Genomic DNA, 14,990 nt, shown 5'->3' with positions numbered 1-14,990 from the left:
CTTCTAACATTCTCTCCCTGATCATCAATGAATGAGGTCCTGAACAGACAGAAAACACATTATGAAAGTGTAATGAACCATGCACCTGCTGATGAGGGTCTAGAACTACATGACTTTGCAGACCCAGGGATGGACACTGATCCTCCATTACTAGTGGAAGTACAAAAAGACATCCAAAAGTTATGGAATGGATATGCTACTGGTCCCAATGATAGTCCCCCTTAGCTGCTCAAGAGTGCCTAGGAACCAATGAGCATTGGCCTGCATCAACTGTTCTTAAAAGGGCAGTATAACAGGGTCAGCACCCACCTCTCATGAGTGCCCCCCCTTTTGGCCGATGTGTGCCTGCAATCACTCAGCTTTGAACAGGGGTAGCACCCACTTCTTGCGGGCGCTCCCTTTCTGGTCAGTTGTTCAGCAAATCAGCCCTCTGGTCAAGTGACACAAACTGTTCCCTCTTCCAGGATATACAGTCTCTAGTTCTTTCTCGTAGCCCTGGTTGGGGCTATAGCACCAAGGTTTCCTTCCTGGAGATACTGCCTTCTTTAACAGCCCAACAGGGGTCCATCTTGGTACCATCAGTTGGTGTCATTTCAGCAGCCCTTCTTGGGCTCAGTCTTCAACCAGACCAGCAGGGCCCATCCCAGTATCCTCACCCAGTCTGGCTAGGTTCTGGGCTAAGTTCCTGGTCTCAGCCTGCCTGCACTGACTTGTCCATGGTCCTGCTGCTCTTCCAGGCACCCACTTCTTCTTCTTCAAGCTCCAGGCAGCAACTGACTGTGCTGCGCTGCTGCTTCCTTTTATGTGGCCCTTCTGACCCCCAACTGGTCACTCCAGCAGTACCTTTATATGCGCTATAGGTGCCAAATTCTGAACATAAAGTGTTTCAGTTTTGTTCAAAATGACACAATGTCAGAGAGATCTGGCCTTCATCCAATCACTCACTACATTCAAAAGCAGTTTTGCATTCGCTTTAGCCATATTGCCAGGATGCCATGCCTCAAACTCTCCATCAACACACAAAGTGGTGTATGCTTTGACCATATCTGGAGTCATCAGTAGGACCACCCCAGAGATTCATGGATTCTCAGCACTGAGCCAGAACTGGGAACTTCACTGGCTGGTACAATGGTCCTCAGTAGACTGTGTGTGTTTGATAATGATGAATGGGCACATCTGGTTATAGTGAACTTCCTCATATAATGAAGCTTCCATATGGGGGAAATGACTTCACATTAAGAGGGATACTTTATTATTACTATTTATTGATTGTATTCTACATACCAGCCATTGTGCTAGGCACCGTGCAGGCACAGAATACACCACTATCTGTTTATTTTTAACCGTATCTTCAGGACTAATACTTTGGTTTTCCTTTAAGTTTTATTTTTACAACTCTTCTATGTGGTTACAGTGCCAATTTCCCTCCTCATATAGGTCACAAACAGCATATCGCTGCTAGGACATCTTGACACATAAGAAAAAAAAGAAACAGATTGTTTGGTACAGAAGTTTTATTCAGGCAAAAAAATAGTCAAGGACAAATGTAGATAACAGAATCTAGAATAACAGATCAGGTTTTCAGACATTCTCCTTACAGGAGAATGTTACAAATTTATCCTCTGCAGAGATAGTTTTCTTTTTAGATAGTTAAATTTCTGATTTTTTTCTAATGTATACAAGTGTATGTTATTAAAGAAAAAGAAACAAACTCAAAACTACATATTTAAAATTCTGTTCTGATGCTGTAAGGATCATCAGCTCTTGAACCCAGGTTTGCATGGCTACCAGGCAGTTGACATCCCCACGCTGCTGTAACCTGGTTGTGCTATGCAACCCATAATCTACAGTGGATGCATGCCACGGGACATTCCTCCTTGAGTGATCTGATTGGCAGTTGTTTTAGCAATCCCTGATTGGCTCCTTGATCCTATAGAAGCTCATGGGGCTTAATATAAAGTGTCCAGGCAACAATGTAGATCCTTAGCTAGCTGCCATGACTGCCCTGCTTCTCTGTTTCTGAACTCCCAGTATTGACTTTGGCTCTGACTTGGATTCTGACTCTTGATCAACCCCTGGGATCCCAATACCGAATCTGATACCTGGTACTGACCCTCAACCTGATTCCTGACTCTATCTCCAGCTCTAACACTTAGCTTGATACCTGATTCTGGCTTGATCCTCAGCTTGGCTGTGACCCTGATACTGGGTCTGACCCCTGGCTTCAGTTCCTGGCTCCCAAAATCCTGCCACTATTCCTGTCTTCCTTCATCCAGGATCCTGACAGATGAGAGAAATTTGATGCAAGACTTATTTTACAGACACATCCCTCAAATTCCTATTATGAAGGTTTTGGGGAATATCCCAATGTACTGAATTAAACAGATTCCTATAGAACCTTTTTAGAATTTTTATGAATGAGATTCAAGGAGACTACTCATAATAGCAAGGTCTATCTTCAGTAGTTGCATGCAAGATAAGGATAACAGCTAGTCTCAAGTCTATGCAATATGTGTTGTTGCACAGACAGTGATCTGTTGCACTTCTCAGTCATGTAATAAATAAATAATTTACTTACTGCTTTGCCAACAAACTGGTATCACTTAATGTATTCGCTCAGGTCTTTGGGAAAGTTGTAAGACTGGATGCAATTACAAATCTGGTTTAGCTATAAATGTGTGTTTAAAAAAAAACAAAAACAAAACAAGACTTGAAATATTTCATCCTTAACATATGTTGGTCAGTTTGCTTACTGCACCAGAGCCTGAATAGAATAGAATGTCTGTTATTTACATGATCAAAGATTTTTCTTTTTCACACTTGTTTTGTTACCTTGGAAGTAACAGGAATGTCAAGCTGGTCTTGTCTTCCCAAGCTTTGCTGGACAATCTGTTGGCAGTTTCAGAACATGTTCATTTTGAGCTTTAATCCTTTATCTGAAGGGATGGAGGTACTGAATCTTTAACTAAAACATGCAAAGATGTTAATTAATTATTGAAGTCAAATATGTGTTGTTCAAATGTATGGAATCGTAGTCCATCTTAAACAGGAGGCATTTATTTAAGAAAACTGAACAAGTAGTGACAAGAACAAAAAATAAGATTGCTTTATCTTCTCTTGTGCAGTAGGGACTGCATCTGATCTGGATCTCTTTATAGCAAACAAATATATCTAGTAGGTGAATAACATACTCAAAATGAGCATATCATTATAAGTATTAACAACAAAAAAACCCACACACAAATTAAAAAAATTAAACTGTGATAAAAAATCCATCAATCTTTTTACTTCCTAATTTTCACTCTCTTAGTTATTGGGAATATCCTACTTCCACTAGTTCTCCAGTCATTATAGGCTATATCCATGCGAGGGAATGTTATGAAAACATTCCCACTGGAATGGAGGGAGCCCAAGTGTAGACAAGTTTTCCATGACTGGACTTATTTTTTTTACCATGATATTAGCTGAAACCAGGCTTAATTAACATGGTAATAAAAATGAGACTGGTTCAGGGAGCCTTGTCTGCTTTAAGGCTCCTCCTAGCACTGGTAGCACTGGGGAGGGGAGAAGGGTTGTTGTGTTCATCATCTGACGGGAAAGGTAGGAGGAGACTTTAGGGGAAAAAAGAGGAGGGTTTAGGCAATAGTAGTTCATGCTGTGTGCACTGACCATCTGCCATCACCTCTGAGGGTCTAGAGGTCTTATTGCTCTTCAGGTAAAGATGTTGAATAGCCACTGCTGGCCTCTTATATTGGCATCCTCCAATGACCACAGCTGCCTTGGTGCTCGGACCGCCATGTGTGCTGATTTCTTGTTATTTGTTGCTTCTCCTCATTGAATTTAGCATACTGCTTTGCTGTACATTATGTATGGTCTTAGGGCTCGTCTACAATGCCCCGCACTTTGGACTAGGCGAATGCAAATAGCAGTGCACACCAAGGTACTGTGCAATAACACCTCTGTGTGGAAGCTGTGGGCATGAACTAAAAGGTTCCTAGTTTGCGTTAAGGTAGTCCTCTTCAAACGGATGGTGCAGTGAATGTTTTTTGTTTGTTTTTTGGGACTCTAGGTCCGCTTACCAGCAAGGACATAATTCAGTTTGACCCTGTGCTTAGCTTGCCATTGTTTTGCAGCCTTTTGGTGATGAAGCTGTGGCTTCAAGTTCTGGGGCTTCCCCAGAAAGTTTCTTATAGTGCTGTAGGCTGTACAAATCTGAAGATGCTGAGAAATAAGTAGGCAGCAATGTATGATCATTCTTCCACTGTTGCATCATGCTACTCCCCTGATACTCCTGCAATACCATAGAGTATTCTTTCTTTCCAATAGCACTGGATAGGAAATCCCCAGTTAATGCTAAGACAGTAAAAACACCGTTCAATTAGATTCTGCACCTGAACATCCCTCAGAAAGAGAGGATCTTGCAATGGCATGGGTTGGAGGGCCAATTGCAGCATGGCTTCTGAGAGAAGGACCACAGGAGCAGCAGTGATACCATGGTATCAAAGGGGGGTGGGAGGAAAGCAGGGCGGAGTGTCAGAGGTTGGGGAATTTCCTTCCCAGAGGATTTCTTGCCTCTTTCACAGCCCTCAAACATTCTTTGATGGGAAGGCTGGAGGAATCTTTTCAAACTACAGGAGAGTTCCTTGGCCAATTGTCATCCTGCTATGGGTATTTCTTCGGGAAAAGTATAGTTTGGTCCCAGGTGCTTAATAGTGTCACTATATACAGATAACAATAGTTAAGAAATTGGGCCAAATTCACTGCTGTGTTAAATTCTATTCAACCCAGTTGAATTCAAAGCAGCAGTGCATCTGGCCCACTAATTCCCATCTGAAGCTGGAGTCTCCTTGCACTGTGTAAAAAACTGATGGTGCATTACTGCAGCTTGCTCGGTCATGCTGTAGCCTGCACAGTGAAAACTCCCTGAATTTGTATTGCTCACCTTCAGCTAGAAGGAAGCTAGTTTGTTTCCATGTGATATTTCTGTGAGGTTGCCCTGCTTTTCAGCAGTTATGCATTTCCTTGGAAGGGGCACTGGCCACCTTCTTTTTAGGACAATTCTCTTCAAAATAAAGATCTCCCTACTGAAATTTGGCTGATCTGAGACACTGCTTATTGCTTTATGGAGAAAGGACTAGAGGGGATACAAATGAATAATACAATACAAAAGTCAGGTAGACTACTATGACTTGGAATGAATACCGGTAAATCATGCATCATGATGACAGATATAGACCTTAGAACGGTGTCTCAATTTTATTTTTTCCTTTTTTTATTATTCCCATTTCACTACTAGCTGCATTCAGACCAGGACAGAGGAGATGGCTCACTTAAGTACATCCTTTCTGGAGATGGAGCAGGAGACCTCTTCATTATCAATGAAAACACTGGAGACATACAGGCCACAAAGAGACTAGACAGGGAAGAGAAGCCCGTTTATATACTTCGTGCCCAGGCTATAAACAGGAGGACTGGACGACCAGTGGAACCAGAGTCTGAGTTCATCATTAAGATCCATGACATCAATGACAATGAGCCAATGTTTACAAAGGATGTTTACAACGCCAGTGTTCCGGAAATGTCGGATGTCGGTAGGTGTCAGCTCAGTAATTCACTGTCTGATCTGGGTTCTTTTGGGGGATTTGCATCAGCGTCCATTATTCAGAGGTGCGGGGCGGATACCTGCCATTGAGTTCATTTGAAGTTGTGGAGCATTCAGAATCTCTGAAAATCAGATCCCTAGTATATGGGCTGGACCTGGAACAGAAGTCCTAATACTGTTCAGCTCTGCTTGTTTATGGTTTAGGACAGAAACAAACTGGAAAAAGGTGGGGGAGGGAGCATGAACCACCCACAAGAGAAAGTCAGCGTACCTCTCAGCTCTTCCCTGATTTTGGGATATATTGTTAAATTTCCTTTGTCCCTCCATAATCTTTTGTTTCTCATTGATGACAAAGGGAGTTCTACATTGCCCATTGAAGTGAAGCCATATCTTTCCACTCACTTCACTGGGCTTTGGATAAGGCCCTCAGAATCAATAAAAGAACATAAAAATCAAATTTCAAATGAATGGAGTAAAAATTGACCTTTGGAGATTCAGGGGGCCCCTATTTAGAGGTTTTCACAGGTTAACATTTATTTGTCCCTTGTTTCTTTTTAGAAAGAGCTAGGAGATTGAATAGCAACACAGCTCATTTGTAATCTGAAACAATGTCCAGTGAGAGAAGCATTAATTAAACAGCATCAAGTAAAGGATTAAAATAAACCTCAAGCAATATGCAAAAAAAGGACTAATGGGCATCTTCTCTCAGCTCATTCATGGGGTTTGTCATGTGAGTGAAACCTTACCCCCATCAAAATCAGAGCATCCCCCTAACTTTTTACATTAGGACATGGCATTATTTAATCTGTGGAATGGATACTTTGTTCAAAAAATCTGTTCTCAGTCCCAAAACCAACACTGTTTTTGGTACAACAAACACTTAATTCAGAACTGAACAGCGGTTATTGTTAGAGAGATGGATTCAAGATTCCAAATTTGGATACAGCCCAGGAGTGGGCAAAGCAGCTTAGATGAAATAAGAATGTAGTTTAGGCTTTGCCCAAAACTTGAATTTACCCAGAACTGGATTTTCTTTAAATCCAAAAACTTCAGCTGCATTTAAAAAGGAGAACTGCCAAAGTGTCACAAATAGAGGCTGGTTCTTGAATTCCCAGAGCAGTTTTCCAAACCTAAGATACCCAGCTAGTTATAATAAACATCCAAACTCTGGACTTGATGAGATTCCTCCAGGACTAAATTAAACAGTCTATTCTGGATCACGGATGTGTTGGCAATAGAGAAGGAGCTGGTCAGTGCTTCATGATGAATAGATTAAATGCAGGGGGACTTGATCTTTTGGCTCCCAATTAAAATGCCCACAAGCAGGTATTTAAAAGGCCTTATTCAGTTTCCCAAAATTCTTTCATTGAGGACATAGCATTTGTCACCAGCACTCCAGTCCCTAAGCTTTGTAGATCTCACAGGTTTCCCCTGAGGCACAGGGCCATTTGTGCAAACCCATCCACATCAGGGCCCTCCATGGCTCCCTGGCAATATAGCACTAGGAATTCATCAGCTACAAACTACTCCTGGGATTCCCGTGAAGGGAATTTCCCTTGCACAGAAAAATAATAATAATAATAATACTGAATAAACCTGAATTAGTTTTAGAAGATTAGCCACAGAGGTCTTCCCGCACCCACTCCCAAGTCCTCTTCACACACGGGGGAGCCACAGAAGTGCTGATTATTCCAGCCCAACTTGGAAAGACAAGATCTATATGCACAGTACCCCATCTCCAAAACATCTCCTTAATGGAAGAGACAAATTACTTTAACTGTCTGTTAACACTCGCGTGGGCAGGGAGACGGATTTCTGAAAGGCCAGTATCACAGTACCGTTCTTGTTTGTGAATTGCAGTAACCGTACTATATTCAAACCAAATGTTTTCTATAAATAAGCAAGCAAACAGCAAGTACAGGGAAAGAATATTTTTCACCCACACAAATTGCTGTTTGTTGAAATCATTTAAAAGCATTTTTGGCCCCTGTCAGAGTGGCGATCTAACTACGAAAAGAGCAGGAACATTAAAGCACATCCAGCTGGATAAATGCACAGGCAACTATACTATAAATTGCTCTGTCCACTGACAAAAGAGTACAGGTTTTTATTTATCATTACAGGTACATTTGTTGTGCAAGTTACTGCGACCGATGCCGATGATCCTACCTATGGAAACAGTGCTAAAGTTGTGTACAGCATTCTCCAGGGACAACCGTATTTCTCAGTGGAGTCTGAGTCAGGTCAGGAGACCTTATATCTGTCATTCTCTGACAGTGTCTGTAATTTAAAATGACATGTTAAGCCAAGCTAGGACATATTAAACAAAAACTTCAAAGAGATTACATTTTACTCAGTGCAAAATCTGACAAACCCAATAGAGCGATACATCTGTAAACATGACACCTACATTATTGTAAGCTTAACATCAAAGCCTAATAAATATAATTAGAACTGGATGTGAACTAGTTTTCAATCATTTTCAACAAGCAGTGGGCACGGACCCTTTGCAGAGCCTTAAATTAAACCAAGTGTTGCTCAGTTCAGGAGTTTGGCTCCAGTGAGGAAAGGAGAAGGGAAGGCAGGTGGAAAGATTACCCATGGATCATCATAACAGCTGAATTAAGCTGAGTTTTCTTTTCTTCTTCTTGGTGTTTATTTAAAACTTGTGCCAATAAAATGATTGAAATTATTTTTCTGTGCATCTGCAATGTAGAGAGAGATTTTTATGTTAATCTTCTGGGGGAAAATCTTCATTTAGAATCATGATAGAAGAGGTGCATTTGGCTCTGCCCCACTCAATATAACATCTCTCAGGATCCAGCCTTTTTGAGTTCTGTCTTGGGCTGTTGGGGAGATTTTCATCAGAAAATATTGATTTCTCAAAACTGAAACTTTTTGTGGCAACGTATCTGTATCAATGAAACTTTTGTTAGGAAGGTTTCTCAGGTCCAAGATGGAATTTCTGGAGACAGCGAGAGACACAAACACACACACCCAGGGTTAATGGGAGACCCCAGTGAGTGCTGTAACCACTGCACTATTGGATATTCTAGCAAAGGTCTTTCTCATTTTCTGAAAGGTTTTGGTATCATTCCAATGTGTAATGCAAACAAATTTTGAAACCTCAAAATTGTTCATAAAATGGAATTCTTGTTTTCTGGCCAGCCCTAATTCTGTCCTCAGGGCATCAAGTCAGATAGTGCATGGGGGTAAATAACATAGGACTGGGAGGTTGGATTTAGGGATTGCATTAATAAATAAAGGAAACACCGAGTTTGGAACAAAAACTCATTTAATCTCACTTTATGAAAAGTGGACGAGTTTACTCATGGTACAAAATTACTCATTAAAGTGATATTCAACAGCTTGTTTATTATTTTTAACTCTAGACACACACACCCAAAATTAAAAAAAAAAGTTGTCTATACCCCTGTAACATGGCTGATTTTGTTGTTGTTGAGGTTCGGATAATCATATGTCCAATAGCTTCTGTTATAGGTTATAGGGTGGGTGTGGGTTCACCTTCCTCTGAAGCATAAGGTACTGGCTACTGAAGGAGGTAGGATTCTTCTCTTGATGGACCAATGGTTCTGGTCTGGCAGAGTACATCTTACATTCTTCTATCCAAAGGGATAATGAAGATGAGGGATCATATGCTGTAGCTGGTAGTGCAATGGTTTCTTAGCAGAGAGTGTATGGGGGGGAAAAATAGATACAGCAAAGGTTTGATCCTGGTCCCACTGAACTCAGCAGCAAAACTAGGGATTTCATTGGGACCAGAATTTCATTCCTACTGACTACTTAAGAGACCAGATAAATATAGCGACACAAGGTGGGTGAGGTAATATCTTTTATTGGACCAACTTCTGTTGATGAGAGCACAAACTTTCAAGCCACACAGAGCTCCCCTTCAGGTCTGGGACAGGAACTCCCAGTGTCCCAGCCAGGGGTTGGCATCACCATGTTGCACAACGGACACTTGAGAAAATTACCATACTTAGTGACGGACATGAGGGCAGGGGCGGAGGGGGGGGCGTTATGTCATTCAATCATTCAATGTTTTGAAAAATTACCACAGACCTCAACATTTTTACCAAGGACACATTGCTGACCCCTGGTCCAGCTAAATGAAAGGTGGGACAGATTGTTTAGCATAAGTAGTTAGCACATATTGTAGGGGCCATTCAATGTGGAGTGGCCCATTAACACCTCTGCAGCAACAGGACAAAAAGAGGGAGTTAGTGGGTTACAGATTCTTGTAATAACTCATAAATCCAGTGTCTCTGTTCCGTCCATGATTTTCAGTTCTAGCAGAGTTATGAATTTAAGCTCCCAGGCTCATCTTTTGAAAATGTTGTGCAAGTTTCCTTTGAGGATGAGAACTGATAGGTCAGATATAGAGCGATCACTTTGTGAAAAGTGTTCACCCACAGATGATAGGATATTTTTGTCTTTCATCATTATCCTGTGTGAGTTGATTCGAGATCATAGTGATTGTCTGGTCTCACCTACATAGTCATCATTGGGGCATTTAGCGCACTGGATGAGGTATAGCACATGTTGTGATAGGCATGTGTAGGATCCATGGATCTTGAAAGGTGTGTTGTGTGGGGCATTGATCATTGTAGCAGTGGAGATCTGCCTGCAGGTTTTGCATCCGTTGTTCTGGTAGGATGTGGTGCTGCTTTGAGTTGGTGTGTCTGCATACAGATAAATATAAACATTTTGCTTTATTATAAATATAAATTATTGAATTTCAGTGGGAGTTAGGTGCCTAACTGACATTTATGCCTTTGGATAAGAAAGTATTTAGGAGGAGAATTTCAATCACTGTATAAATAGAAATAGATATCATATGCTTGGGTGCTTGCCGCTTTCTTAATTAATTTCCCTGCCATTTAATGTTGCTGTACTGCCTCTTAATGATGCCTTGCTGAAGTTTGCTTGTTTTTGCCATGTCTGTCAAAATAAAAAGTTGATGGGATGGGGAAAATAACTGAAGTACCTTATAATGAGAGACAACCCTTCTTCCAGTTCAACAAGAGACTTTCCCCACTGAGTTAAAGGGGGATAAATAGTCATAAAAAATAACAATGCATGCAAATCGCTTTAACATTTTTCTGGGGATGTCGTTAATATTGTGTCTGTCACACAGGCAGCAGCCTGAGATACAATATGACAAGTCTGCAATTTAATATGCCATCTTATAACAGTAAATATTTATATTGGGCAAAGTTTACTGATTACAGAGAGACTGTCATCTTTTTTTTTTCTTTTTTTTGTAAATAAGCATTTCTGTCAATACACTACCAACTATGTTCCTCTCCTTAATTCTCACCTTCCCAGGTATTATCAAAACTGCTTTGCTCAACATGGATCGAGAAAACAGGGAGCAGTACCAAGTGGTCATCCAGGCCAAGGACATGGGTGGACAGATGGGTGGACTCTCAGGAACCACCACAGTGAACATCACACTGACTGACGTCAATGACAATCCACCACGATTCCCACAGAGTGCGGAACATTTTTGTTTCTTTGAAAGTCTTTAAGGAAGTCTAGATAGAAATTAATATTTTTTCTCCCCGGTTATTTCTGCTGTCATAAACTGTGAGCTTACTGCATATCGGGCTTTCACAGAGTGAGTGAGCAGTAGCTTTACTAGAGTGCTTAACTCCAGTGGATGGAAAACATTTTTTGGTAATGTTTTCACTGCTTTGCTAGAGCTAGTCTGAGATGAACATTACTAAACAGAAAGCAGCCTTATTTTTTCTTCTCATTAACCGGTACTGCTGGGGACCCCCATCACACTCTTTGTGTTAGCATGTGTCTGCAATTATTTTTAGAGCAATTTCTGCTTTGTTCTAATGTCTGTGTTTTGAAATATACTAATTTAAATGAGTCAGATCTGTCCCTGGAGTAATTCCATTGAAATCAATGGAATTTCCCTGCTGGTGTGCTTCAACATAGTGCTGTTTGAAATAGTACTACACCTCTACCTCGATATAACGCTGTCCTTGGGAGCCAAAAAATCTTACCGCGTTATAGGTGAAACTGCGTTATATCGAACTTGCTTTGATCTGCTGGAGTGTGCAGCCCCGCCCCCTCAGAGCACTGCTTTACTGTGTTATATCCGAATTCGTGTTATACAGGGTAGAGGTGTATGTGAAAATGCACTAGGTAATGTTTAGCATGCACCAGCAGTGCCTACACAAACCAATTAATGTGCAACATGGTAGTGCGCTTTAGAAATTACACCACTATAAAGCGAATTACCCATCTGTGTAGACAAGCCCTTAGAAGCAACAGTCCTTTGCATTATTGACTGATTATGGGCGTAAACTGATTAAAAATCTCCCACACCATTTTTTTGCTTTACCTAACCTTTGCCATTTGAGCCAAGAACAGTAGCAGCTGTTTGAGATTCTAGATACTAACAGACAAATATGAAAGCTTTGACTGTTAAATCACCAAAAATGTTATTGAAAGCAACTTGTCATTTAGGTCCAAAGTCTGCCCTTGGCTGTGGGCCAACAGCTCCCATTTAAACTGGTGGACTTAAACTGAAATGTAACTCTCTTCCCCATAAAGTCTATTATACACCTTTGCACATGAGCATCTCTTATTGCCTGAATCAATGCTGCATCAACACAATGCCAACATTCCCCAAATAACTTCTCTTAGGGGTGTAGGGAGCAGTTTGCAGTGCAGTACATTTGCGCTAAAGACTGGCCTAGATTTGGTTTTAATGTCACTATATCACACAGGCCACTGGCAGTTCTCTATATTGTGTGCATCTTTTAACATCTAGAGGTTGTTTTTTTCTTTTCCTATTCCATCGTCTGCTGGCCAAAAGGAACCCAAGATACTGTCTGATATTCTATTGCAGGGAGAAAGGAAAAAAAAGTTCATTGTCATACTAGGGTCTTGTCAGGGAATCACTGACTTCTATTGTTATGAAACTAAGGCATGGGGTGAGGTTTATTTCTTGCTAAAGACCTGGAGAACAGCAACTTCTTAAATCTACTGCTCAGAATATTGGTGCATCCATGGCTGGCAAGCAAATACAGCTTTTATATCCAGACTCCAAAATACCATGGTCCTGGCTGACCAAAACTGCACTCTCATTTACTGTAGGCACATACCAGTTCAAAACACCTGAATCTGCTCCACCTGAATCACCGATTGGCAGGATAAAAGCGAATGATGCCGATGTGGGTGAAAACGCCGAGATCGAATACAGCATCACTGAAGGAGATGGATCAGACATGTTTGGGGTTATCACTGACAAGGACACACAGGAAGGAATTATAACAGTCAAAAAGGTACACGTTTTAATAAACTTAATTCCAACTTTTAGAGTCCCTTTCAGAGCCTTACATAATGTACATTTAATTTGTCATACAGTTGACATCGTTCAGTGATTTACACATTATTTATTAGGAATCTCCTCCAAATCCTCTGTACAAAGCCCTTTTACCAAATCAGTTAGGATTCCTTCCCCTTCCCACCCTTCCCAATCCTGTTCCCTCTTAGAACCATTTCATAAAACCTGCTTACACAGACTTTGAATGGGAAGGAACAGCATTTAGCCCATAAAGAGGGACAGGTCTGAGAGAAAGTTCTACTGCCTCAGAAGATTAATTGCAAAAGCTGGAGAAGTGCCCTTCAGCTGTGCTTTTTGTCCCTAATGTGAGTAAAATATATGCTCTACTTATTAGGAAAGTGCTAGGTTGGTCAACAGAAATAATAAGTGTCCCTGTACCATTTTGCCTATTTAAATTACCTTTGACCTCTCAGAAGGTGTGAAATTATATATGCTATAGTAAATCAAAGCACATGATTTATTGATGTACATTTTCCATATAATCTAATTAATAAACCCATTAGTGTACATTCACTTTATAAAAAAACAACAACACAGTGCCTTATTAGATCACAATGTGCATCATCTAATAGATTGCACTTTGGCTGTCGGAAAGGATTTGGATAATCTTGTTAATAGTGAGTTATCAAGCAAGTGTGATAAGGTTACAGATATCAACTTCCATCAGTTCAAGTTTAGTCAACATGAAACAGACATTGTGTGGATTTTCAAAACATACACTTTGCTTGTTGATATCAGTATGACACCCGTCATTACTTGTTCCTTAACAAATGCCTTGTAGGGTATGATCATTGACATCAGTCTAATTCTGTTCATGTTCCTCTCTGCTTCTGACAGCAACTTTGTTTCTGTTAGTCTTGTTCAACAAAATGAAAAAAAAAATGGGGTGACTACTCTCTGCCTAAGTTGCTATAAGTACATGCGTATGCACAGTCCCCCAAATGTTGTTTCTTCTGTATTTTAAGAGGACATTAGAACTGTATGATGTAGTCATAACCTATCATAGCATGATACTCTATTTGATGAGTCACCCTAAATCACTTTTGACACCACATGACACAATGTTGCATTTCAGTAATTGGCAGCCAATATTTTAGCACAGGGCTCTCACAAAGTCTTTTCCCCTGAGCCTGTGGTACTTAGGGAGCAGGGACAGGAGGGGAAAGACAGTAAATGTGTTGAGGCTGTTCCAGAGTGAGGAATTTGTTTTCCAATAATTATGTCTCATAATGAGAACGATCCAAGGAGGCAAATTCATTTGGCAAAAGGGTGTATGTTAAGTGCACTCTTCCTGACAAATATTAAGGGCCAGATTCTCAGCTACTGTAAATCAGCATTACTCTGTTGCTTCCACTGATTACTTCTGTTGATTTCAATGGAACTACACCTATTTACGCCAGCTGAGAATCTGAACCTTAGATAGTACGTGCTTCAGGGCAAGACTGTGTCTACTCCCAGCTTCTAACACGTATCACAACCTGACTGGGGGTAAAAAAATATTGAGGTATAACTATATGCTGTGCAGTATTATTATCATGTTATAACTTATTTTCTGGTGGCAGCACTCAGAGGTCCCAGTCAGGATCATGGCTCCCATCTGTTGGGCCTTATACAAACGTACAGGAAGACACAGTCACTGCCACAAAGAGCTTAATTTGAAAAGGGGTGTGCGTAGGAGAGACACCATTAATCACACATGAGACTCGGGGCATCCTCCTGGAATTGATTTGAAAATACCTGTGACAGCTGGCACAATCAGGTACGATGCCAGTGTTTTGTATTGGCTCAGCATAAGTTTCTATGAGTCTCAGGCATAGTATGCCTCTCTGGCCCATGAGGTTTTTGTAGTACACTCCAGAAGTAGCAGGGAGTAAAAAAAAAAACCCACCTCATACCATTGTCTAGTAATAGATTATTAAGAAGGGGGATCCATTAGCTCTCCAAGCCCCTTTCAGTACATCATCAGTTCATTCGGTACATCAAGATGCTGCCTGAAATGGC

The 14,990-nt window shown here is 40.9% G+C and overlaps 1 protein-coding gene across 5 annotated transcripts in view; it reads left to right on the top strand.

Annotated features, from left to right (window-relative positions):
- CDH6 (cadherin 6) overlaps window positions 1–14,990 on the top strand; it is a 113,752-nt gene that overhangs the window by 81,185 nt on the left and 17,577 nt on the right. For all 5 annotated transcript variants that reach the window (XM_045005453.1, XM_045005456.1, XM_045005454.1 and 2 more), the window contains 4 exons: window positions 5,297–5,591; window positions 7,726–7,845; window positions 10,952–11,119; window positions 12,740–12,927. In XM_045005453.1, coding sequence (XP_044861388.1) covers window positions 5,297–5,591; window positions 7,726–7,845; window positions 10,952–11,119; window positions 12,740–12,927 — 771 coding nt within the window. The remainder of the gene's footprint in view (window positions 1–5,296; window positions 5,592–7,725; window positions 7,846–10,951; window positions 11,120–12,739; window positions 12,928–14,990) is intronic.

The sequence above is a fragment of the Mauremys mutica genome, chromosome 2 (assembly GCF_020497125.1).
Source record: "Mauremys mutica isolate MM-2020 ecotype Southern chromosome 2, ASM2049712v1, whole genome shotgun sequence".
Lineage (NCBI taxonomy): Eukaryota > Metazoa > Chordata > Testudines > Geoemydidae > Mauremys > Mauremys mutica.
The sequence above is the reverse complement of the archived record's forward strand: the minus strand, read 5'-3'. Positions and strand labels throughout refer to the sequence as shown.